Source organism: Oncorhynchus mykiss, chromosome 11 (genome assembly GCF_013265735.2).
Source record: "Oncorhynchus mykiss isolate Arlee chromosome 11, USDA_OmykA_1.1, whole genome shotgun sequence".
NCBI lineage: Eukaryota > Metazoa > Chordata > Actinopteri > Salmoniformes > Salmonidae > Oncorhynchus > Oncorhynchus mykiss.
In genome coordinates, this window is record NC_048575.1 from 64,418,497 (window position 1) to 64,445,760 (window position 27,264).

Genomic DNA, 27,264 nt, shown 5'->3' on the forward strand with positions numbered 1-27,264 from the left:
ACAGATGTTTAATTCATATGTTCCTTTCCCCTTCTGAGAATGAATTGCATTATAGGAAGGTTTGAATCTCAATGAAATGGGAGGTAATTTACGATTGTAATATACTAAGTCTAAGAAAGTCTTCTCTTTTCCCGTTTTCCGAACCATCAAACAAGCAAAGCATCAATACAGGATTAAGATTGAATCCTACTACATCGGCTCTGACACTCGTCGGATGTGGCAGGGCTTGAAAACTATTATGGACTACAAAGAGAAACCCAGACGCGAGCTGCCCAGTGACGAGAGCCTACCAGATGAGATAAATGCCTTTTATGCTCGGTTCGATGCAAGCAACATTCAAGCATTCACCAGCTGTTCTGGACGACTGTGTGATAACACTCTCCGTAGCCGATGTGAGCAAGACCTTTAAACATGTCAACATTCACAAAGTCGCGGGGCCAGACTGATTACCAGGACATGTACTCAAAGCATGCACGGACCAACTGGCAAGTGACTTCACTGACATTTTCAACCTCTCCCTGACCGAGTCTGTAATACCTACATGTTTCAAGCAGACTACCATAGTCCCTGCGCACAAGGAAGCGAAGGTAACCTGCCTAAATGATTACCAACCCGTAGGACTCGCGTCGATACCCATGAAGTGCTTTGAAAGGCTGATCAAGGCTCACATCCACACCATTATCCCAGATATCCTAGACTCACTCCCATTTGCATACCGCCCCAACAGATAGGCCTGATCCCCGACAAAGATGAGACAGCCTATAGGGAGTAGGTCAGAGACCTGGCAGTGTGTTGCCAGGACATCAATACAAAGGAGATGATTGTGGACTACAGGAAAAGGAGGGCCGAACAGGCCCCCATTAACATTGACGGGGCTGTAGTGGAGCGGGTTGAGAGTTTCAAGTTCCTTGGTGTCCACATCACCAATGAACTAACATGGTCCAAACACACCAAGACAGTCGGGAAGAAGGCACGGCAACACCTTTTCCCCCTCAGGAGACTGAAAATAATTTGTCATGGATTCCCAAAGTCTACAGCTGCACCATCGAGAGCATCCTAACCAGTTGCATCGCAGCCTGACCGTAAAGCGCTACAGAGGGTAGTGCGTACGGACCAGTACATAACTGGGGTCAAGCTTCTTGCCATCCATTGAGACATCCATTGACCCAGCCGGGGGCCCTCAGGGACTCTCCATCCATCTTAGGGCCGTCGCGGCGAGGTGAGCTGACTGCTGCTGCCTCAGCTTGGCCCGCTAACTCACGTCACTGCTGTCTACAGGCCGACCGATGGGCAGGTTCTCCTGGTGATAGGCTTAACATAAGCTGTCAGTCCACCACCTGATCCCAGTTTTTTTATTTTATTTTATTTTTTATTTCACCTTTATTTAACCAGGTAGGCTAGTTGAGGACAAGTTCTCATTTACAACTGCGACCTGGCCAAGATAAAGCATAGCCGTGTGAACAGACAACAACACAGAGTTACACATGGAGTAAACAATAAACAAGTCAATAACACAGTGGAAAGAAAAAAAGAGTCTATATACATTGTGTGCAAAAGGCATGAGGAGGTAGGCGGATAATTACAATTTTGCAGATTAACACTGGAGTGATAAATGATCAGATGGTCATGTGCAGGTAGAGATACTGGTGTGCAAAAGAGCAGAAAAGTAAATAAATATAAACAGTATGGGGATGAGGTAGGTAAATTGGGTGGGCTATTTACCGATGGACTATGTACAGCTGCAGCAATCGGTTAGCTGCTCAGATAGCAGATGTTTGAAGTTGGTGAGGGAGATGAAAGTCTCCAACTTCAACAATTTTTGCAATTTGTTCCAGTCACAGGCAGCAGAGAACTGGAGTGACCGGTGAACTGAGATAAGGCAGAGCGGAGGATCTGTCTCGGTTGGGGTTGGAATGCACTGAAAATGATTTGGGATATTTTTTAAATTATTTTTTTTACCTTTATTTAACTAGGCAAGTCAGTTAAGAACAAATTCTTATTTTCAATGACGGCCTAGGAACAACCTTCCGGGTTTCTAGTCTAACGCTCTAACCACTAGGCTACCCTGCCGCCCCATATGTAATCATATAAATGGACAATCTATGATATTACGGTGTGATAAAACATAGTATTCCTATTCATAATTGCCTGATAAATTGCCATACATAGTATACTTGTTTGCATTGTTACATTGATTATACCTTCCTTCTGGATCAAAAGTAGAGCCAGGTGGAGCCGAGCTCCAGTAATGTAAAATAGGGTAAAAGCTGGACCTAGGGTTAGAGATACGCAGTGGTGTAGTGGAGGGTAACCACAGTTTGCGCACCTTTTATATTTTGCATGAGGTTTTAGCCAACTTTTGCGGAAAAATGCATTAAAAGTATAGGGAGCGTTACTTTATTCATTGCGAACAGCAATAATAGTTTACCCACCTATTTTTTTACCACTATATCACTGGAGATAAGGTTAGGTTTCTGGTTGTGGGTTAGGATTTAATCGGGATGTGGACATGAAGCTAGGGCTAGGGTTAGGGTTGTGGTTGAAGGTAGGGGTGGGATTAAAACAGGATGTGGACAAGGAGCTAAGGTTAGGGTTGGCGTATGAATGACCATAGCCTGGTGGGGTCGGTGGAGGGCTGGAGAACCAATTAGGAGAGCCAGAAGGGCCACCAACAGAAGGAGGAATTTCAGGAAAGAATATTATTGATTTACCTTGTCTCGTTTGTCTCTATATTTAGTATTTTGTCTTTAATCTATGTTAATTCTTATATTAAGCACTTCACTTTTTACAGCACTTAATCCCTTTGATGCCTAGTGATTTTTCATTATTTACTTCATTATTTATTTATTTAATTGTTTCTTATTTAATTAATTGATGCATTTGCATGCATTAATATGATTTATTCTACCTGTTCACCCGTAGCACTTCATCAACCCATGTCTTCCTCATATTGAACTGTCAAAGCTGTCCCCCATATTAAACCGTCAAAGCTGACCCGTCTGACTGTTGATCTCTCTGACAAACAACCTCTCCATGGTCAGTCAGCCTCTCCAGACCAGACTGATTTGACCTAAGACAGACAGTGCAGGAAGCTGCAATAGGCCCATGCAACCTAAGGTTTGATACCATCACAAACTTCAACCCTAACCCTAACTTCATGTCCACATCACGGTTCAACCCAAACCTAGCCTCATCCACAACCCTAACCCTAAATCTAACCATAACCTTAATTTGGCCCCTCCCCCAAATAGGCTTCCCTCATCTCCAAATTCCCAATGAAAGCCTGGTTATATCTCCAGGGTTTTGACATTGAGTAGCTTTACTGTGAGAAATGTGGTGAATATAAATAGCTAAACAAATGTGCATATAAGAACACAACATTCTAATCTAATTAATTAACAAGCAGGAGTTTGTTTTCTCTTCTTCGCGTGTAGTGGTGGTTGAGTGGCAGGCGTTCCCTTGAAGACCTCATTTTCTCAGACTACTTTCCCCGCCCCTCCTCCAGCTGATGGCTGGCTGTAAATACCTTTGGTTGTCAGGAAGTGAACTAGTGTGTGTGCCAACTGGAAAATTAAGGGACAAAACACCTTCATGCAAAAATAACCGAATGAAATAATCGTGCCTTTGAGGGTATAGTAATTATATTTTCAAGGTAGCTAACTAGTTAGTTAAATCGTATTTCTTTCTAGCTCCTAAATTTAATAGCTAGCTATTTGCAACAAGCTAACGTTAGCTAGCTAACGTCAGAAGCAAGCTTAAGCCAGGTTTATTTTGAAAATGAAGTTGCTTGTTGTCGCATGTTCATTATCGAGTTGTTTGATTAACTAACTTCTAACATGAACTTACTCAAAATGCCTTGCTAATCAAGTATTTTACATTAGCTAGCAAGTTAGCCAGGCGTTTCTTGTTCCAGACAAGGTGGTTGCTTCATTGTTTATCCTTCCCAACTAAACTAACGTTAGCTACAGTTTGTTAGGCTAAGGAAACGGTAGTTGGCTAGCTAGAAAGTGCCCCATATTTCTCAACTAAAATAATAACTAGCTAGGTTAAGTTATTGGATGACATATTTGCTGCCACTGATCTAAGTAGAGTGTTTTTAAAGCAGCGATTGCATCATGATTTGATCGATATAGAAAACTGGAACGTATCAGCTTTGGACATGGAGAAGAAGCATGGAAGGAGTCAACCATGGGGGAAGTTAGTAAAAGTGGACACTCAATCTGAAGTATTGCTTGTCAACAGGGAATGCACTGTCGGGCGAAGAAAAGGTAAAATTACTATCCCACACAGTGACACTAATACATTCACTTCAACATATCGTGGAGTTGAGAAACTCAGCTACCATATTGTAGGCTAATTTATAAAAGATAGAGAAAGTAATGCGGTAGGACACTAGCTAACGATTATCTATAAACTGTAAATATTTTGTGAACTACCAAAACGCCCTGTTATCGATATTAATGATTATTGCTTGCACATTCATAATAACGTGTAAAAACTTAAGACGTAACACTTTTCATAAAATTGTGTTTTTATTTTTATAGTTGAACACTTAAGTAAATGTATGTGGCTTGTTTTGAGGAACTTGTTTATAAATGTCTTGATGTTTATTGACAGAAAATACCATATCCTAGACATGAGTCGGGCAGTGTCTGGGCTCTTTAATAAAACCAGTTAATTCAAGGCACAATACCCCCAGTCTTTAGTTCACCAAACTTAGACACCCTCTCTGATGATAACAAAGCCGTCTATTGAGAACATGTGTGCAGAATATTAAGTAGGCTAGTTTTTTGTATGGATTTTGACCAAGGAAAGGTTATATCTCCTAGGTTTCTGTCTGTGTCTCTGCTCTATTATATTGAGTTCCAGGAGTCTGCTTTCCGGTACAAAGAGACTGAGCCTAATGAGCTAGTCTGTTATGCAGCACCCACAATATGGTATAAAAGAAGAGAGGAATGCATCAACAATAAATCAGCATAGTCGTACAATCTCAATGTGGTATTTTCCAAGCTCAATCGTGACGATATCATCAGCCATGTGGCCATTGCCTAAATACTTGTTTTCCTGCTATTTTAAAATAGGTCATGAGTAGGCCCAAATTGTTTTTGTTTACAGTAACATGACGTAAACAAAATGCTTTTTTACACACAATATAGCACAAAAGCTCCACAACAGTAACCTACTGTATGACAACATCTAGTTTATTCAAGTCATGTTGAAAATAGTCATCTTTAACTATGTTGTAATTTTTTTGGGTGCATTTTATTAACTGTAAATAACTTTTTCTTTCACCAGGCTGTGATCTTTCCTTTCCTGCTAACAAACTAGTCTCGGGGGATCACTGTAAGATAGTGCAAGATAAGAGCTCAGGATTGGTGTGGCTGGAGGACACAAGGTATGAAGGGAGTCTTTTTTATTTTTTTCTAAGTACTTTATAGGCTCAAGGATAAACTGATCAATTATGTATGTTTAACAATACGATAATATGGTAATGTAGAGCATTTTTCTTAGTTAATTAGGCTAAATAGATTTTAAACTGTGTTTGTTTTATTGTTATAGGAAAATGTATTATGCAGATTGTATTTGTTTGTAATCCTGTTTATAGTGACTGATCAGTGTATTTCATGGTGGATTGAACAGATATCTGCCTGCCCAGCACTGCACATCACAGTGTAATCTTATTTTCAGTGTAAGCAACCAGCTGGCAAATTACACTAACCATCAATTAAAGAGGTTGTGTTTTACCATGCGCTAATAAGTCAGCAAGGTGAAAGGCATTTTCTCTACACGCATTTCTCTAGTGTGCACACACTGCATTAAGGTGTTCGCATACATAGGTTCGGTTTGCTCCTAGCAGAACTTGGCTAGGCGGCGTGAACGTCTGTACTTCCTTAAAATACATTCTGTTGAAAAAAAGCGGCAATATTACTGTTTGTCCCTCATGAAACACCATAGCAACAAATACACTTCCTCAAAATAGTATGATTTAATCTAAGATAACTCAAGAAATCTGTAATTCATTTTGACATTTTTGCCAAAGAGGTCTTAGTCGTGCAATTTTACATCTAACTAAGATGTTTGGTGCAGTATTTCTCAAGTGAAACTGAAAACTAGTCTGTCGTTGAATGACAACAAACACTTTATTGAAGAACCCTACTGTTGACCTATCACAGAAGGGGGTCGACTTCGGCTACTGAAATTCAACAAGCCTTAAGAAAAAAAATGTGTGTGCTCAAACAGCCGGAAAAAAAACCTGCCAAATGCGTCCGAAAATCAAAAACGAAGAAAAACTTCACAAAATGTGGTCATAATATATGCACCAACCTTTTTGACTGGGAAGCATACGGTAAGCTTTAGGCTTTACATCATTGAGCAAAGTGGCAGCTCTTACTGTTTTGCTCCTGAATATTGTGGATGCTTTTCCAATAGAAAGATGGAATGCGACAGTGTAGTGTCTCAATAGTGTAGGGTAAGATTCCATCTCTATATATCCCATGAAGAGAAGCTACTATTTAACTGTTACTATAGTAATAACTGCAGCAAAGTTTTTCTAGCCAGCCAAAACTGAGACACAGTCCTCTCTAGTCTTGGATTTCTTCCAAGGTTGCTGATTGAATACATTGAATACAATGACAGACCAGTGTTCTTGTTTTGTTTTTCACACCTCTAGCACCAATGGTACAGTGATTAACATGTCTAAGCTGGTGAAGAAGCAGATTCATATGCTGCAGAATGGAGACGTCATCTACTTTGTATACAGGAAAAACGAACCAGAGCAAAGTACGTTTTTTTTCTTATTTTGATTGGAGTGTTTGGCTCTCATTTTTGTAGCGGATTATACATTTTTAGTTAGGGCAAATTAAGTCTGATATTTTTAGGTGGAAATTACAAACTTTTAAAGCCTTTTTAAACCGCCGATACAATACAAGTTCGCATTTTCTGCAGAATTTTCTTGTAACAGCAGGGTGATCAAATTAAGATCCATCTGTAAGTGTATAAAGAAAGGCTGTAGAAAGAATATAACGTGTTCCTTATTTTCTTCAGAAGGTGTGTATAAATTAGTAGTGCATAGGGTTACAAAGTGAGGGTATGTGAATGACTGAAAATTCCAGTAACTTTGGTAAATTACCAGTAGTTTTGCAATCGTAGTATACTGCATATTGCACACCATTGTTAAGCATTGTCAAGGAAAGCATCTCACTGTACCATGTGCATGTGACCAATAAATGTTGATTTGATTTAGTGCATACAGGTCTTTTAGTCCACTTGTTTTCCTGTGACCCTTCTAGGGCTGCCAACTTGGTTATAAATGCATACTGTACACAGTGAACTTGCATAATGTGTCTAAACTGAGTTGGACCAGTCGGCCAAGAATGACCTCTCAAAATAAGAGTAATATTTTCCCTTTTTGGGGATATTTAACGAATTGTACTCAACAACAATAATTATAATAATAATACTTTGTGTGTCCCTTTTTGCGAAATTTGTCTTGCATCTCACCAAACAGCACAGCATCACCAATAGGTACATACATGCATACATAAATCACAAGCAATAACTACAGCAGACAACACATGTGGATACAGTTCATAATTCAGTTAGGGTTGAGCAGTTATTTAGTCAGTTGATTTATACTGGTGGATTTCTAGGCTCTGGCGGTTTTGAAAAGATGGACTCTGTATCAGCGGCCTGATGGTATGAGCTGGTACTACTCCTGGTTGAGTGGGTGTGTCAGATTGGTGGCAATTTTCACTCCTGCCCACCACTCTCTCCAAGAACAGCACTTGTTTTTTCTTCAGATGAACTCCACTGATTTTGTTTGACAGCTTTATTATTTGTTATTTTTTATTTGCTATGGATGGATATCTGCTTGTACCAGGCGTGAGAACACTGAACAATTGATGTGTAGAAATGGTTGATATTCTTTTACTGACCTGATATTTATTTAATCTTCACGAAATACAGTCATTGTTGTCCCTTTTTGTATGTCTGTGTGTTTGCAGTCTAGAAGAGTTTTCAGTCAATTATAGTTCCAAGATATTTGTATTGCTCAACTGATTCTATTTGTTCTGAGTCAATGTGGATGGGCCTGGTGTCGTCTTTTTATAGTTCTTAAGTTTGTAATTTCCTTGTTTTTTTTCATGAGTCTGTATTTTGTTTTCCAATTGAGCGAAGTATAACAATCTCTTGCTTCTACAGACCTTGCCTACATGTATCAGTCCATAAAACCAGAGAGGACATTCTCACAAGACACAATTGGTAAGTATAAAATAACCAAATCAATGTGTTATTTGATTGCTACCTCTTGACTTTGCATATTTTTCATGAAAAACATTTGTAGGGTGGTTTTAAGTGGCTTGTTTATTGCTTTCCACCCTTTCTCACCATGTCAGGGGGTGCCACCAGATGCTCAGTAATGCAGCAGAAAGCCCAGACCTGCCCTGTTACAGCAGCAGTATGTGTGTCTGTGGAGCCATTCCTTGTTGGACCTCCACGGGAGCAGCAGGCCTTGGATGAACCCCAGCCCTCCACCTCCTCCCACCTCCTCCACACAGTCTCCTCCTCTACAGCCTGTTCCTCTGAAGCCTCCCTCCTGCACTCCTCTGCCTTAGGTAGTCTTTCTATCTGGCCTGTGCTTCCTCTTTATGGTGCTCATTGAGAGGAAGCAGGGACTGGGAAGTAAATCTGTGTTTCACCCTCCTCCTCAAATTCTTCGACCGGTATAGCATGGTCTCCCCTTGATTGTGCCAGCTTTGTTCACTCTCCCTTACTTCTTTCAAAGGACAGCTCTTGCCGAATGATATTATGCCAGACTTTTATGATCACAACTACTTGTAAATCTTCCCATATTCAAGAACAGACACAGGTAACTGAATTTGCCCCAATCATATGGCCTTTTGATCATTCTCTGTTGTGCATCCTTTCTCCCTTACCCTGCTGCTGCTGAAGGCAAGGCTGGGCAGCACAACACTAACCTCTTCTGCTCAACAGACACACGACAGACTGAAGCCCAGAACCGAGTCACAATGTTGTATAAGGAGGAGGAGGGGGACATGGAGCCAGAGAGAAAAAGGAGGAAAACTGACAGTGCTGGTCAGTGCATTCAGTGTCATTACATTGTGGCATATTGACACTTAGTTGCTGACACTTGATCGTAACAGTGTTTCCCCCCTTTCCCTTCCTAGACAAGGACTATGATTTTGGACTGTCACATACTTCCAGTATTGCGGTGGTCGGCCCCAGCCCAGCTAAGGTTTTTCATATCGGGGATCTGTTTGGAAAAGCTGCTGTGGCTGTGACTGTGGAAGAAGCCAAGACTGACAAGATGGAGGAGTCCCTAACCTGTATTATCTGTCAGGACCTACTTCATGACTGTGTTAGGTAAAGCAAGACTCTACCTACTACTACATTAGAAAACAGGCCCACTCCTCTATTTCATTGCTTGTGGCTCCTCGCAGCAGATGAACATAGCAATGGTTCAATAAAAATAATGTATCAAGAGTCGTATTAACACAACATTTTATAATTCCTAGTAATTCTAATTTTGTTCTATGAGACAGAAAGGTGGCTCTACTGCGTGTTAATGGTATCTGCTCCCTGTGTGTCCCCCATGCAGCCTGCAGCCCTGTATGCACACCTTCTGTGCTGCGTGTTACTCTGGCTGGATGGAGCGCTCGTCTCTCTGCCCCACCTGTCGCTGCCCCGTAGAGAGGATCCGCAAGAACCACATCCTCAACAACCTGGTGGAGGCCTACCTTATCCAACACCCGGGTTTGTATTCAATCTGCCCGCCTCTACCCTTGTACCCCCATTAACACTATTGTGGATAGCGACCAGCTCTTCCCCCTGTTAAACTCGGTATTTGTGTCTACGTCTGTGGACCCAAATAAAGCATGGAAATGTTGACCCTGTGTTGACCCTTTGTGTCCACAGAGAAGTGTCGCAGTGAGGAGGACCTGAAGAGCATGGACAGCCGGAACAAGATAACTCGGGACATGCTGCAGCCAAAGATTGAGCGTTCCTTCTCTGATGAAGAGGGCAGCTCTGATTATCTCTTTGAGCTCTCCGACAACGACAGTGACACCTCCGATATCGGGTCAGACAGAAGAGTAGCTGTGTGTATGACTGTGACCCTGTGTGTATGGTTGACCAAGAGTGTGTGGTTTGTTTTTCTCCCTCTAAAACGTTCTTCTTCTTCCTGTTGTTGTTTCCACAGCCAGCCTGTTGTGATGTGCAGACAGTGTCCAGGCTACAGGAAGGAGGTCAGCCAGGTACTGTGGGCCACAGGGCCAGCCCCTCTAGGACCAGCCCCACAAGCCCCTCTAGGACCAGCCCCACCAGCTATTCTAGGACCAGCCCCACCAGCTCTTCTAGGACCAGCCCCACCAGCTCTTCTAGGACCAGCCCCGCCAGCTCTTCTAGGACCAGCCCCGCCAGCTCTTCTAGGACCAGCCCCGCCAGCTCTTCTAGGACCAGCCCCGCCAGCTCTTCTAGGACCAGCCCCACCAGCTCTTCTAGGACCAGTCCTACCAGCTCTTCTAGGACCAGCCCCACCAGCTCTTCTAGGACCAGCTCTTCTAGGACCAGTTCTACCAGCCCCTCTAGGACCAGCCCCACCAACTCCTGAGGACAGGCCAGGGAAACCCCCTGGGGCTGGGGGATCAACATTATCAACATGCTCTGATGTCCCCACTACAGGTACTGAACTATGTGTCCATCTGTTGGTAACGGCTTACATTTATATAATGCTTTTATTTCTAATACGTAAGTGTTTTATGTTGTGTTGGTTGATTAGTGCACTTACAGATCAAATTAATAATCAGTATGTTGTACTCGCCTGGACATAGAAATATGTGACAATGCTTGTAGCGTAATTGTTGGATCTGTAGATTCTGTAAGAATAATACAGTGCAGCCTTCAGGACCTTGACCCAGAGGACATGTCTCTCTGTGTCCTGTCCTTCTTCAGCTCCTCAGGATTACACCTGTCCTCCTCTGGGCAGTCATGTCATCTGCACCTGCTGCCTGCAGCCCATGCCAGACCGCCGCGCCGAGCTCATTGGCCAGCAACTCTCCGCTCAGCAATGTGAGTGGCCCGCAGGCCTGTCAGTCAATGTTAATGGACCAATGGCAAGAGTGCTTTGGCTGAAGGTGCTGATGGGTGTGGTTCTTTGTGTTGGCTAGGTGTGGCGTGCCTGCGGCCCTTCTGTCACATGTACTGGGGCTGCCAGAGGATCGGCTGTCAGGGCTGCCTCGCACGTTTCAGTGGTGCGTCTCTGCTCTACTACTTCTAGATTTACTTTCAAAGTTTGTCACTAATATTTTCAACAGTAAATAAACATTCAAGGTTGATCGAAAAGGTAATGTAAGGTTAGGAGAATTGGTATCAAGTTGTAGTACTTGATCGCATATAAGGTTTGTTCATATTTAGTTTCATTGACCTTAGTAAATAAACAGGTAGAACCTTTGCTCTGGGCTGATTGATGCTTAGTTAAACCAGAGCTTCTGAGGGATTTCCGAGGTAACGCTATCTTTGTGGTTAGTTTATTATAAATAGTGGTGGAAATTTACCAAAATATTGCCTGTATTGTCCTTATGTCTTACACTTAATTTGTTATCACATTGCAGTATCATGTTTACCAGTATGAGACATATAATATCCATGTCTTTGTCCACAGAACTCAACCTTACAGACAAATGCCTGGACGGTGTTCTGAACAGCAATAACTATGAATCAGAGATCCTCCAGGTACTTTCTTTCTACTCTTCGGCTCTAACCATTGATCGGTCTGAACACCCAGAATCAGCATCTGCATTCTTTGGGCCGGTTTCCCAGACACAGATTAAGCTTAGTCCTGGACTTAAAAGCTATTTCAATGAAGATTCTTCATTGAGAGAATTTTTTAGTTCATGAATAGTCTAAATCTGTGTCTAGGAATTGGGAAACTGGTGCCTGGTTACATAACCCAGGTTAAGTGAATCTATTTATTTTGCATTTGTTTCTAACTTCTCTACTACAGCGACCACTAACGTCTAATATATAACCTGTCATCCTTCCGCCTTATAGAGTTACTTGTCAGCCAGAGGGATGTCGTGGAGGGACATGCTACAGGAGGGTCTTCAGGGCCTGCAACAGGGAACCTTCTATCTGTCTGGTCAGTCTGACACTATCCTCTTCACCTCACATAAAACTTGAGATTGGAAGCGTTCCAGGTTGTCTTTTTTGCATTTACATTGCACATCTCCGAAAATTCCTACATCATATAAATGTGCTTCCTGAGACACGGATATAAAAGACCTGGATATGGTGTCTCTTGACTGCAAAAACGATGAGCTGCAATTCCACCTTTAAGCTTCCCATCTTGAACATGGTTCTCAGTCTTACTGACAGTGCAGAGCATCCTTCCAACTCACTTTGGGACGCACTAGTAACTATCTCTCCCTCTCTCTCTCCATGTTTTATATCTCAGATTATCGCATCAACAGTAACGCCATACTCTGTTTCTGCTGTGGCCTGCGAGCCTTTGGGGAGCTGGCCTACAAATACAGACAGAACATCCCTGCCTCGGCGCTTCCTGGTGAGCAGCCTCTAACTCAGCGGTTCCTAGACTAGGGGTCGCAACCCCATGCGGGGTTGCCTGATATGCAAATAGGGTCATGGGAGAATTTCCAAAATACGGAGGATTTTTTTATGTATACACTACTGGTCAAAGGTTTTAGAACACCTACTCATTCAAGGGTTTTTATTGGTACTATTTCCTACATTATAGAATAATAGTGAAGACATCAAAACTATGAAATGACACATGGAATCGTGTAGTAACCAAAAAAGTGTTAAACAAATTAAAAGTATATTTGAGATTCTTCAAACAGTCACCCTTTGCCTTGATGACAGATTTACACACTCTTGGCATTCTCTCAACTAGCTTCATGAGGTAGTCACCTGGAATCCATTTCAATTAACAGGTGTGCCTTGTTAAGTTAATTTGTGGAATTTCTTTCCTTCTTAATGCGTTTAGGCCAATCAGTTGTGTTGTGACAAGGTATGGGTGGTATACAGAAGATAGCCCCATTTGGTAAAAGACCAAGTCCATATTATGGCAATAACAGCTCAAATAAGCAAAGAGAAATGACAGTCCATCATTACTTTAAGACATCAAGGTCAGTCAATACGGAGAATTTCAAGAACTATTGTTCAAGTGCAGTCGCAAACACCACCAAGCGCTATGATGAAACTGGCTCTCATGAGGACCGTCACAGGAAAGGAAGACCCAGAATTACCTCTGCTGCAGAAGATAAGTTCATTAGAGTTACCAGCCTCAGAAATTGCAGCCCAACTCAGAGTTCAAGTAACAGACACATCTCAACATCAACTGTTCATAGGAGACTGTGTGAGTCAGGCCTACATGGTCGAATTTCTGGAAAGAAACCGCTACTAAAGGACACCAATAAGAAAAAGAGACTTGGGCCTCTCGAGTGGCGCATAGCAGTGCTAGCAGTGCCACTAGAGATTCTCGGTTCGAGTCCAGTCTTTGTCGCAGCTGACCACAACCGGGAGACCCATGGGGCGGTGCACAATTGGCCCAGCATCGTCTGGGTTAGAGGAGGGTTTGCCCAGCAGGGATATCCTTGTCCCATCGCGCACTAGTGACTCCTGTGGCAGGCCGGGTGCAGTGCACGCTGACATGGTCGCCAGGAGTACGGTGTTTCCTCCGACACATTGGTGCGGCTGGATTTCGGGTTAAGTGGGCATTGTGTCAAGAAGCACATCGCTGCAACTCCCATACGGACTCGGGAGAGGCGAAGGTCGAGAGCAGTGTGTCCCCCGAAACACAACACAACCTAACCGAGCCGCGCTGCTCTCGACCTTCGCCTCTCCCGAGTCCGTATGGGAGTTGCAGCGATGAGACAGGACTGTAACTACTAATTGGATACCACGAAATTGGGGAGGAAAAAGAAGAACAAAGAAGAGACTTGCATGGGCCAAGAAACACAAGCAATGGATATTAGACCGGTGGAAATGTGTCCAAATTGGAGATTTCTGTTTCCAACCGCCGTGTCTTTGTGAGACCCAGTATGGGTGAACGGATGATGTCTGCATGTGTATTTCCCAACGTAAGGCATGGAGGAGGAGGCGTTATGGTGTTGGGGTGCTTTGCTGGTGACTCTGTCTGTGATTGATTTAGAATTCAAGGCACACTTAAGCAGCATGTCTCCCACAGCATTTTGCAGTGATACGCCATCCCATCTGGTTTGGTCTTAGTGGGACTATCATTTGTTTTTTAACAGGACAATGACCGAACACACCTCCGGGCTGTGTAAGGGCTATTTAACCAAGGAGACAGATTGTTCTGTCTCACGATTCCCGAGCATGAAACAGCACATGGGATGTTCAGTGTGCTTCATGGCTATATTGACGAAAAACAATCGAAGGATGGACTTTTGCACACTCCATCTATGGCGGGACGGCAGGCAGGCCTCTGCACTCTAGTTATGAGTATGTCTCCCTCTGCCTTATGGACGCATTGTATGATGCACCGAGAGCAACTGGCGGCAAAAGAGCTGAGCACAGACCTCAGAGATATACTGCAGCAGGTAACTTTGATTGTAAACCACATCAAACCACACACTGCGTGCATGCCTGTTTGCGAAACAATGTGGAGATACAGTGCCTTGCGAAAGTATTCGGCCCCCATGAACTTTGCGACCTTTTGCCACATTTCAGGCTTCAAACATAAAGATATAAAACTGTATTTTTTTGTGAAGAACCAACAACAAATGGGACACAATCATGAAGTGGAACGACATTTATTGGATATTTCAAACTTTTTTAACAAATCAAAAACTGAAAAATTGGGCGTGCAAAATTATTCAGCCCCTTTACTTTCAGTGCAGCAAACTCTCTCCAGAAGTTCAGTGAGGATCTCTGAATGATCCAATGTTGACCTAAATGACTAATGATGATAAATACAATCCACCTGTGTGTAATCAAGTCTCCGTATAAATGCACCTGCACTGTGATAGTCTCAGAGGTCTGTTAAAAGCGCAGAGAGCATCATGAAGAACAAGGAACACACCAGGCAGCTCCGAGATACTGTTGTGAAGAAGTTTAAAGCCGGATTTGGTTACAAAAAGATTTCCCAAGCTTTAAACAGCCCAAGGAGCACTGTGCAAGCGATAATATTGAAATGGAAGGAGTATCAGACCACTGCAAATCTACCAAGACCTGGCCGTCCCTCTAAACTTTCAGCTCATACAAGGAGAAGACTGATCAGAGATGCAGCCAAGAGGCCCATGATCACTCTGGATAAACTGCAGAGATCTACAGCTGAGGTGGGAGACTCTGTCCATAGGACAACAATCAGTCGTATATTGCACAAATCTGGCCTTTATGGAAGAGTGGCAAGAAGAAAGACATTTCTTAAAGATATCCATAAAAAGTGTTGTTTAAAGTTTGCCACAAGCCACCTGGGAGACACACCAAACATGTGGAAGAAGGTGCTCTGATCAGATGAAACCAAAATTGAACTTTTTGGCAACAATGCAAAACGTTATGTTTGGCGTAAAAGCAACACAGCTGAACACATCATCCCCACTGTCAAACATGGTGGTGGCAGCATCATGGTTTGGGCCTGCTTTTCTTCAGCAGGGACAGGGAAGATGGTTAAAATTGATGGGAAGATGGATGGAGCCAAATACAGGACCATTCTGGAAGAAAACCTGATGGAGTCTGCAAAAGACCTGAGACTGGGACGGAGATTTGTCTTCCAACAAGACAATGATCCAAAACATAAAGCAAAATCTACAATGGAATGGTTCAAAAATAAACATATCCATGTGTTAGAATGGCTAAGTCAAAGTCCAGACCTGAATCCAATCGAGAATCTGTGGAAAGAACTGAAAACTGCTGTTCACAAATGCTCTCCATCCAACCTCACTGAGCTCGAGGTGTTTTGCAAGGAGGAATGGGAAAAAATGTCAGTCTCTCGATGTGCAAAACTGATAGAGACATACCCCAAGCGACTTACAGCTGTAATCGCAGCAAAAGGTGGCGCTACAAAATATTAACTTAAGGGGGCTGAATAATTTTGCACGCCCAATATTTCAGTTTTTGATTTATTAAAAAAGTTTGAAATATCCAATAAATGTCGTTCCACTTCATGATTGTGTCCCACTTGTTGTTGATTCTTCACAAAAAAATCCAGTTTTATATTTTTATGTTTGAAGCCTGAAATGTGGCAAAAGGTCGCAAAGTTCAAGGGGGCCGAATACTTTCGCAAGGCACTGTATGGGATCAGGGCATGACAATGTTATAATTCACACCGAGGCTTGGTGGTTATCGAGGGGGAGTGTTGGAAAGATTGTTTGCATTGAGAGAGGAACGGTTGACCTTCACAATGGATGTAAAAAATAATAATATATAAGACTTGGTTGACTTTCTGTGTAATGAAAATAAAAATGTCTCGTTGCCTATGTAACAGACATATTTGGGAAACTGAACGAACTTAATTCAAGAACGCTGGAGAAATACAAAAACATTCTACAGATGAGTGAAAAATGTTTTATTGGAGAGTCTTTCTAAAGCGAAACATGTCCCTTTCCATCGGCTGTGCATGTTTCTAACAGAAAATGGCATCAGTGACCACATTTACATTCACACTACTGTCCCATTATTATTCAGGATACTGAAGTATTCTGATTTTGAGTTGACACACAAACATCATAAACACCGATAAAGCTTGTATCCCGGTTATGAGAAACCCGGGTAAAATGCCTGGGATATGCTGATTTAATAAAGGGATGCTGTAAAATGTTAGCCCGTTTTAATGTTGTTTCTGCGGTCTGTGCAGGCTCAGTTTCGCATATCATGGGTGTTGTGGGATGTTTTCATCTGATTGTCAAACAAATCCCTTCAAAAAGTAGGCTACCTGCGCAGTTCCATCCACCATAATAATTACATTAATCATTTAGCCTACTATAATTTATTCACTAATTTACTACTAAGTTTCTGCTTATTTCCGACATTTGGTAGTCCATTGTTATTGTTTCCAACATTTGGTAGGCCATTATTATGGTTTCCGACATTTGGTAGTCCATTGTTATTGTTTCCAACATTTGGTAGGCCATTATTATGGTTTCCGACATTTGGTAGTCCATTGTTATTGTTTCCAACATTTGGTAGGCCATTATTATAGTTTCTGACATTTGGTAGTCCATTGTTATTGTTTCCAACATTTGGTAGGCCATTATTATAGTTTCTGACATTTGGTAGTCCATTGTTATTGTTTCCAACATTTGGTAGGCCATTATTATAGTTTCTGACATTTGGTAGTCCATTGTTATTGTTTACAACATTTGGTAGGCCATTATTATGGTTTCCGACATTTGGTAGTCCATTGTTATTGTTTACAACATTTGGTAGGCCATTATTATAGTTTCTGACATTTGGTAGTCCATTGTTATTGTTTCCAACATTTGGTAGGCCATTATTATAGTTTCTGACACTTGGTAGGCCATTTGTAGTAATAGTAACTATAGTTAGATACATGCAGCTTCTTCTCTGTCAACGTATTGCACCAGAAGACTAAATAAAGTAGTGCTCACCAGAATGTCTTACATCGATAGAATGAATACATTAGTAATCTAGTTGTCTGTTTTGTTTAGGAACCGGGTAGAAAACGCAATAACTCCAAAACAGTGGAAAGATTGGGCCTATCCAAAATGTCCAAATGTCATCCGGTTTTAAGGAAATTAAAAGCTGAGAAAATGATTTAAATACTTTTCAGATAAGACTTCAATTTGTCTTGGGTGAATATTTTATGTGGTTGAAATACTGTCTGCTTGCCTAAGTGTCAAAGATGGCACATTCGCATTTTCTCGAGAGATGCTGAAACATAAATATTTCTCCACTCCTGTTCCCAAGACAAAGCTAACATTAGTTGTATAATTTCACTGCAAGAAATACACAATTCTCCAGGAGTTAATATTATATTACGCTACATGTGAGCGGTTACAGGCCCTACAGTCAGAGTCCGTATTTCAGTTACTATTCCATTTAACCCATATATTTAAATTAGGAATATTTTGTTTATTCATGGTAACAGAGATACTCATGAGTGGGTTATCGAAGGTGCATGTAAACAACTTATCCAGAATAATACCTTAAGCGGGATATGAGCTAATATCCAGAATACTGTTAGTAAACGTGTTCACGAAGTGTTCCATACGAGTGATGACTGCTCACCGCCAACTCTTGGAAGAGCACTTAGGGACCTATGTCCCAATCCGTTTTGACTGTGATTCTGGCTCAGTTGACATGCCGGTAAGTGAACTCGAACAGCTGATCGAGCTGTATTGACCGAATGCATTCACAAGTCACTACGGAGGAGTTTTGGTTCCTGACCCAAAGGAAATAACATGGCATTTTATTTATTTAAAAAATTTATTTCACCTTTTATTTAACCAGGTAGGCTAGTTGAGAACAAGTTCTCATTTGCAACTGCGACCTGGCCAAGATAAAGCATAGCAATTTGACACATACAACAACAGTTACACATGGAATAAACAAAACATAGTCAATAATACAGTAGAACAAAAGAAAACAAAAAGTCTACATACAGTGAGTGCAAATGAGGTAAGATAAGGGAGTTAAGGCAATAAATAGACCATGGTGGCGAAGTAATTACAATATAGCAATCAAACACTGGAATGGTAGATGTGCAGAAGATGAATGTGCAAGTAGAGATACTGGGGTGCAAAATAGCAAGATAAATAAATACTGTATGGGGATGAGGTAGGTATATAGATGGGCTATGTACAGGTGCAGTGATCTGTGAGCTGCTCTGACAGCTGGTGCTTAAAGCTAGTGAGGGAGATATGAGTCTCCAGCTTCAGAGATTTTTGCAGTTCGTTCCAGTCCTTGGCAGCAGAGAACTGGAAGGAAAGGCGGCCAAAGGAGAAATTGGCTTTGGGAGTGATCAGTGAGATATACCTGTTGGAGCGCGTGCTACAAGTGGGTGCTGCTATGGTGATCAGTGAGCTGAGATAAGGTGGGGCTTTACCTAGCAGAGACTTGTAGATAACCTGTAGTCAGTGGGTTTGGCGATGCGTATGAAGCGAGGGCCAACCAACGAGAGTGTACAGGTCGCAATGGTGGGTAGTGTATGGGGCTTTGGTGACAAAACGGGTGGCACTGTGATAGAACTGCATCCAGTTTGTTGAGTAGAGTGTTGGAGGCTATTTTATAGATGACATCACCGAAGTCGAGGATCGGTAGGATGGTCAGTTTTACGAGGGTATGTTTGGCAGCATGAGTGAAGGATGCTTTGTTGCGATAAATTAAGCCAATTCCAGATTTAATTTTGGATTGGATATGCTTAATGTGAGTCTGGAAGGAGAGTTTACAGTCTAACCAGACACCTAGGTATTTGTAGTTGTCAACGTATTCTAAGTCAGAGCCATCCAGAGTAGTGATGCTGTACAGGCGAGCAGGTGCGGGCAGTGATCGGTTGAATTGCATGCATTTAGTTTTCCCTGCGTTTAAGAGCAGTTGGAGGCCACGGAAGGAGAGTTGTATGGCATTGAAGCTCGTCTGGAGGTTAGTTAACACAGTGTCCAAAGAGGGGCCAGAAGTATACAGAAGGGTGTCATCTGCGTAGAGGTGTACCATAGAATCACCAGCAGCAAGAGCAACATCATTGATGTATACAGAGAAGAGAGCCGGCCCGAGGATTGAACCCTGTGGCACCCCCCATAGAGACTGCCAGAGGTCCGGACAACAGGCCCTCCGATTTGACACACTGAACTCTATCAGAGAAGTACTTGGTATACCAGGCGAGGCAATCATTTGAGAAACGAAGGCTGTCAAGTCTGCCAATAAGAATGTGGTGATTGACAGAGTCAAAAGCCTTGGTCAGGTCGATGAATACGGCTGCACAGTAATGTCTCTTATCGATGGCGGTTATGATGTCGTTTAGGACCTTGAGCGTGGCTGAAGTGCACCCATGACCAGCTCTGAAACCAGATTGCATAGCGGAGAAGGTACGGTGGGATTCGAAATGGTCGGTAATCTGTTTGTTAACTTGGCTTTCTAAGACCTTAGAAAGACAGGGTAGGATAAATATAGGTCTGTAGCAGTTTGGGTCTCCAGTGTCACCCCCTTTGAAGAGGGGGATGACCGCGGCAGCTTTCCATCACTGAGCAGTGATGTTGCGTTCAAAACCACTGGGAACTTGTAAATCTCCGACTTGCCTGCATTGAAGACGACTGGGAACTCGGAAAACATATATTTTTGAACGGTTACCCAACTCGGAATTCCAACTCGAACTATGGCCTCTTTCTAGAGTCCCGACTTTCCGATCTAAAGATCAATGACGTGATGATTTGACCTCATAGTTCCCAGTTGTCTTGAAAGCAACCATAAAACTCATGGTACCCTTCGCCAGATCATATCAATGTGAAACTGGATTCAGTGCTCTCGTTTGCTTTAAAACCAAATAACGATCCAGGTTGGATGTGACAGCAGAGATGAGATGCGTCGACCACATCCCTTGACTTTGAGAACCTCAGACGCGACATGCTTCAAGCACACCCATCTCATTAGTGGTGGTGAGATAAGACACATCATGTCTGACTAATTTGCAATTGACTGTCATAACTCCACATTAAAAGTATGTGATGGTGAGTTAAGACAATCAGAAATACTGTTAGAATGTTTTTCTATTTTCTGCCATGGGCCCAAATAAAGTAGACATTAGCTGTTTTTTCACATGGTTGAGGTGGTGAGAAAATAAGTTTGGGAACCCCTGCTCTAAATGCTGGATACTGGGAAATGACAATTCCCGTTCAGGAAACTTGAATGTCTTCAAAGGCAATTCATTTGGAAGCAATCACAATACATCAATACAGTGAACTAGCATGTGTTTAAATATGAATTAAGCTTTTATTTGTTTGATATTCAATCCCACAGCTGTTGTGACGTCTCGGCCAGACTGTTATTGGGGACGCAACTGCCGTACTCAAGTCAAGGCACACCATGCCACGTAAGTTACAAGATGTGGTCTTTATTCCATTTTCTGAATAGGTCTCCATAGTCTGAGTTTTTAAGATTTTGTATGGATAGATATCACAGGTGACACCTTAATTGGGGAGGACGGGCTCATGGTAATGGCTGGAACAGAATAAATGGAATGGTATCAAACGTGGTTTCCATGTGTTTGATGCCATTCCATTATTATGAGCCGTCCTCCCCTCTGTAGCCTCCTGTGATAGATATGTGTTCTATTGCGTGGCTGTACATGCATTTTACCAACAGAGGGCGTTATTGTATAAGCTTGGCCAATCACACCTGGTGTGAGAGGAAAAGTTCAATCACTCCTTCACACTTCACAGCTCTTCACACAGCAGCTCTGCTTCTGATACAAGATGGGACATGTTTTGTATTGTTTCCCTTTTACTTTGTTGCAGGAAATTCAACCACATATGTGAGCAGACCCGTTTCAAGAGCTGAAGAGCCTCGTAGGTGACCTGCTATGCAAGGCTCTCCTGCGAACACTGGAGCGTACACAGACTTCCAAGGATCTCCTGTATTACTCTCATATGTACAGTGATCATTTTACTTCCTTATTAAGCAGCGCCTTGCCGTGAGGAAAGGTATCTCTTAGGTAATATAACTTGTAGTTCTCTCACAGGCTTTATAGGCTTATGTATTTGATGATATGCTGAAATTACAATCACACTCTTTTTGCTGGGTCATGATTAGCCAGCCTAGTGTTATAGGTATAGTAGGGGTGAGTGGGATAATGCTATGCACTCCACACAGTAAGAGAGGATTCCCTTATATGATGATGACAGACTTATATCTTATGTGGAATATGATCATCATCGCCCTTCATTCCAGTATCATGTCCTTTTGGGTGAGGGATATATTTAAAAAATCTACTGAAGACCGTTGGCAATCAAAATGGACTCTGGCCATACATGTGCTGTTACACAGGATGCAATGCCATCTTTTGTGACAGTTTAAGGATCATATTGATATTAGTAAGATGTTGATACTTTTCCTATTTCCGTGTTTTCCTTTCTCTTAACTTGTGGTCTAGTACTTTAGATATCTTGGAGAATTATGTATTTGAATTAGAATCTAGAGCTTCCTACTCAACTGCTTACTGTGGTGTTCTAAACATCTAAGTAGTATTCATATGTTGGTTATAGAAACTTCCTGCCAAACAAACTAGGTTGAAGTACAGCTATGTTATCAAAAGACTTATCCATATACCGACTTTGAGGTTTCTTGTGGTTCATATATATGGATGACAGATTCAGGGGCACCATTTTGAATTCAGACTGTTGCTGCTTCTGCATATTAATACGACTGCTAACTGAGAAGACAAGTGCTATGGAAAGGGAGTTGTTCTTAGTTTTGGGAAAGGGGGAATTCTGCTAGTTTGCTATTCTGCTATTTCCCAACAAGGGCAAAAAGCCCTGTCAAAGCTGAGAATAACATGGTTCAACTAGAATCAATGGGAAAGTTAGTTAGGATTTCAGTTCTTCCGGTAGGAATAAGGGTTATATGTGGAAATGTAGTTTTTATCTGAGTCTGGGAAAGGCAGGGGTATTCAGTTATATGCTTTGCTAAGGGTAATCAACATAAAGCTGATTTTAAAATGGTGCATTAGAGAAGCTTTCTCAGACCTAATCTAGTACTAACAGCCAATGCAGTTTTTTTGTTAGAATGCACAATGGTTTGCTAGAGTTTAGGGGGTGAAATTGTTCTTCCTTGTTACATTATATTAAGTTAGTGGTGTTGGCTAAATATATTAATTAAGCAAGCAACTTGATCATACGGGTTCGATCATACTTATTAGTATGATCGAACCAGGTAGCCTAGTGGTCAGTGTTGGGCCAGTAACCGAAAGGTTGTTGGATTGAATCCCCGAGCTGACAAGGTAAAAATCTGTCCTTCTGCCCCTGAACAAGACAGTTAACTCACTGTTCCCCGGTAGGCTGTCATTGTAAATATTCTTAACTGATTGCCTATTTAAATAAAGGTTACATTAAAAAAATAATAATAATGAAACATTAAGGATTGCCATTCTGTTAAATTAAGGACATGTTTTTCAATATATAGGAAGTGTTACCTTGGAGCATGTTGGATAGATCTTATAATAGTTTTGTTTATCAAATACCATGGTATGGTCAAACCTCATCAGTTAAACTTTAATTGGTGCAATTTCCCATAATAACTGAGGAAATAACACATTGCTGTTTGGTCAGGCATTTTTATCTGGCAGTGAAAGTACCCGTACCAAGTTAGATTTGAAGAAAACAAAATTTTGTCATTTCTAACAATGGAGACTGAAAGTGGGCTCTATTGCTCTTAGAAAAGAGACTAGAGGTGTAAAAGTCTCACGCTGCCAGACACGTTGCTGCATTCTTGCTGTAGAAGAACTGCTGGGGTGATCTAAAAACTCCAGGATTATATTATGAGACCATTAGGTTGCATTCACACATGCAGCCCAATTCTGATATTTTTTCACTCATTTGTCTTTTTGACTAATCAGATCATCCCCATTTGCCAATAAATGGGAAAAATATCTGAATTGTGCTGCCTGTGTAAATGCAGCTTAGTTGTGAGAAATCCTGCCTGTCTAATTCAGTGTTGCAGTTACACAGTACTCAGAGATACAGGTGTGTCACTTTTATAGATCAACCCGAGACAACTGGCTGTGTCTTACTTCCGTGTTTTGTCTTATTAGAAGACTACTATCAACAACCAGAAGTCCATAATGTTGTGTAGAACCACAGCAGTAGACACTTGTCTCTTACTGTTTAGAGACATCGGTCACATTCTCTGTAAATTACTGACAAGTCATTATGGAAGTCAAATCGGCCCAATGTCTGCAGACCTTTAGTCTAGATAGAATGGCCTGATATACTGATGTTATTCATGAGGCCTTCTATATTGAAAAGTAGGGAAAAGATAACTAAGTTGTTAGTAGTGAAGTAGAGTACAGAAAAAACGTTTTGTATGCAAGTCATTAGATTTTGTTGCAGTAAAAAAAATACTTTGACAGAAATGCAATGAGATTATTCACTTTGTCATTCGTCATTTTAAATTTATAGTTGAATTTTAAATCATCCGTCTTTAATTGTGTAAATTGTGACATTAAATTGACAATGATTTAAGAGGGAAAAGTAGTTTGCTCGAACTGTTAGTGTTTACAAGCAAGTCTAGCTTTGAGGTTTTTTACTTCTATAATTCAGCTTGCACACATTGAATGTATGAATCACTAATTTGAAGATTACAATTAGGTTGGGATTCAAACAAACACAGATTAACGACCTGTTCACAGCTATAGACTTTTGAAGGCATCTTCCCAAACGTTCATGGAGATCACTTAAGGCCACGGATGTCGGCTCAAGCAGAAATTACCTTTAAAAGTGCATCAGAGCACACTGGTACTTTATCTGCGTTTGTTTGAATCCTGCCACCAAGCTGAACTGTAATAAGCACTGCAGAAACGGTGCAGGTTCAACTCTGTCCTGTAACTTCAATGGATATTAAAACATCCATTTAGAAATATCCTTGTGCAATCAATGTGTGTGGAACTCAGGATTGGAGCTGAAACTCTACCTATGTCGCAATATACCCTCATTGGGACTGTTTAGTGGCAATATTCACAAGCTCAGACAGACTCTTCTGGGCTGGTATAAAGGGGGGCAAATATGGGCACGCTTTCTGCCAGAGCTCGTGTCTTTATTTGGGATCTTACGGGCTGGATTCAATCCGTATCGTGGTAGGTCCACGTAAAGATCACTTCCAATTGAGCTGACATATGCAGCGTGTACAGTGAATGCAGTCTCCGCGACCGTGAGACCATTGCCTTTAATTGTCAATCGCGCTATAAAGCGGATCTTCAGCGCTACGGATTTAATAGAGCCCAAAGTCGCGGTTTCCCTGTTGTGGGTTCACACTGTGGCATTCCTCAGAGGCTCAGGCAATAGCTCAGCACAACCCAGCCAGCCAGCCTATCCCTCCCTACAGCAGCGCTGAACCTTAATTATAACAGGAGGATCTGGGCACCCTAAGCCAACAAAAGTGCAAGCCACCGATCAGGAATGGGTGTTAAGGAGGCTTTGGAGGGTGCTTTGCATTCTTAGAGGGAAACGCTGTATTCTAGGGAAAATATTTACTCTGTGAGAAAGTCTGGACCAAGATGCTCTGTACTAACAGTATGACCAGTCAGTATAAAGGCCTTGCCGGGGCAAGTTGAATTCTACCTCATCAGAGCTCCCGAGACGTTCTGAACAATCCGGTCTGTACTTTTATGTTTTGTGGATTCTAGTAAGTGGGGGACTGACTGGACGGCATTTAGAGTAGCGCTGTTACGTTTTAATGCAGGGGAACACAACTGGTCCTCGGTTGAAAGCCTTTGTCAATCGGCGACCAATTTAAAGCTGGGAGTTCAACCAGGTGTATGCACTGCACTCTGATCAATTAGTTAATCAACTTAATAAAGTGGTATTGATTTATCAATATATAGCCAGGTATAACTGAAAACCAATGGGACTGTGATTCTTAAGGACTGGAGTTGTGATTCCTAGTTTAATGCCTTTGTGAGCTTTTTGTGCCCCCGGTATTAGCAATGCTAAAATACGTCTTATGTATATGGCTCTAACATGTCTGTTTTAGTGCACTAATAACGTATTGCTAAATGTGTTCCCTCATTGTGTTTAAGATGCATGACTTGCTACTGACCACTTTCAATGGACATCAAATGATCAAAAACTGAAGCAGCAATGTATGTAAACCTTTATTAAAAGTTCTTTGCACAAATTCCCACCAACCCTATTTATTTTCTGTTGCTATGTTTTTCTATAGCTAGTCATATATGCTTACTTCTATTGAAAGGTTAGTTACTGCATTTGTCATTTTTCTTTTTACAATGATCAATTCCCTTTTAGAATTCAATATCAGCCTTAGGAATACATTTGGATACATTGTTGCAGCTTTGACGTTAATATACTGCATGTGAGCTACATCAGTTTAACACTGGAGGGCACAGAGTAGTAGTGTAAGCATAAACCATGTCCATGGAGCTCTGTGGAACTACTATCATCCACTGCTCCAAGGTTAAGGTTGTTGGACAAAGGTAAACGTACACACAAGCATGGGGGGCGCTATTGCGTTGGGAGTGCTTATGTTTAAGATTTGTGTAATTTAATTTAAAGAATCAAATGAATTCCCAGTGCAGCTGTTTTTATCTCAATCAAATAATTTCTGAGTAACAATTAAGTAACTTACTGTAATAGATTCCATTGAAATGGGGAAAAAACAAAGCTTTTTAGCAAAAAATGTATTCTCAAGCAAGAATTTAGCTAGGACTGTATGGGAGTAGTTTGTGTGGGGAGGGGAAAACTGAAAACTAGCTGTTATTGGCAGAGAGGTTTGAAACTCCGTTATTGGTCTTTTAACCAAAAGATGTCAAGGGATGTCACAATGGAAAGCCGAAACTCCCGCCCATGCAAACCTGCTGATTAGAAAATCCTGTCCAGATAGTTTTTTTCAACAAGCAGCTATTAGCTCCTGAGTGGCACAGCGGTCTAAGGCACTGCATCTCAGTGCTAGAGGCATCACTACAGACCCTGGTTTGATTCCAGGCTGTATCACAAACGGCCGTGATTGGGAGTCCCATAGGGCGGCACATAATGGGCCCAGTGTCGTCAGGGTTTGGCTGGAGTAGGCTGTCATTGTAAATAGGATGTTTTTGTTCTTAACTGACTTGCCTAGTTAAATAAAATTAGGAATAACTCTGTAACAGTGTGATTTTTTTTTGTTGTTGATCAATGTAAATTTCATCAACTGTTGTACAATATGAAACAAAACACCAGAAAAACAATTGACTGCGCTGAGCCTTTAACTGGTAGAAAAGTGCTCACAGGAGTTGGGAAATGAACTGGGCTTGGAAAATAAAAACAATGTTCCCGTCCATATTCAATATTCTCACGTTTTTTAATTATACAGAAGCTGAAAATGTATTTGTGTGGTAAACAGCAAATGTTGATGTTTTAAAGGCCCATTGCAGTCAACATTCTGTTTTTCCTGTGTTTTGTATCATATTGTACAACAGCTGATAAAACTAAGGCCTGGATTCAATCTATGAGGATTTCAGCGTTGGCCGACATCCGCATAGCAGATGTTTTGGCGGTGTTGGATGTGTAACTGCGGTATCAGCTGACATTAGTGAGCAGCTGCTCCAATGTG

General features: G+C 41.7%; 1 protein-coding gene across 2 annotated transcripts; it reads left to right on the forward strand.

Annotated features, from left to right (window-relative positions):
• The first annotated feature begins 3,476 nt into the window (after positions 1-3,476).
• On the forward strand, positions 3,477-25,836 carry LOC110536224 (E3 ubiquitin-protein ligase CHFR). Of its 2 annotated transcripts, none has more exons than XM_021621870.2 (18): positions 3,477-3,630; positions 4,134-4,268; positions 5,296-5,395; positions 6,671-6,780; positions 8,200-8,259; positions 8,394-8,612; positions 8,992-9,093; positions 9,186-9,381; positions 9,617-9,771; positions 9,934-10,096; positions 10,217-10,698; positions 10,969-11,085; positions 11,184-11,267; positions 11,678-11,748; positions 12,067-12,154; positions 12,470-12,577; positions 20,968-21,040; positions 21,465-25,836. In XM_021621870.2, exons 2-18 carry the CDS (start codon positions 4,160-4,162, stop codon positions 21,505-21,507), a joined length of 2,280 nt encoding a protein of 759 aa, XP_021477545.2. In that variant the 5' UTR covers positions 3,477-3,630; positions 4,134-4,159; the 3' UTR covers positions 21,508-25,836. The 2 variants fall into 2 exon arrangements, with proteins under 2 accessions (XP_021477545.2, XP_021477546.2); XM_021621871.2 differs by having other exon boundaries at positions 3,482-3,652.
• Positions 25,837-27,264: the final 1,428 nt, after the last annotated feature.

Bases quoted from the DNA above. Each gene is read 5' to 3' on its own strand.
- LOC110536224 (XM_021621870.2), top strand. From the start codon at position 4,160: ATGGAGAAGAAGCATGGAAGGAGTCAACCATGGGGGAAGTTAGTAAAA. The intron at 8,260-8,393 runs GTAAGTATAAAA...TCACCATGTCAG, and splicing joins ATTCTCACAAGACACAATTG to GGGGTGCCACCAGATGCTCA. The intron at 11,086-11,183 runs GTGAGTGGCCCG...TGTGTTGGCTAG, and splicing joins GCAACTCTCCGCTCAGCAAT to GTGTGGCGTGCCTGCGGCCC.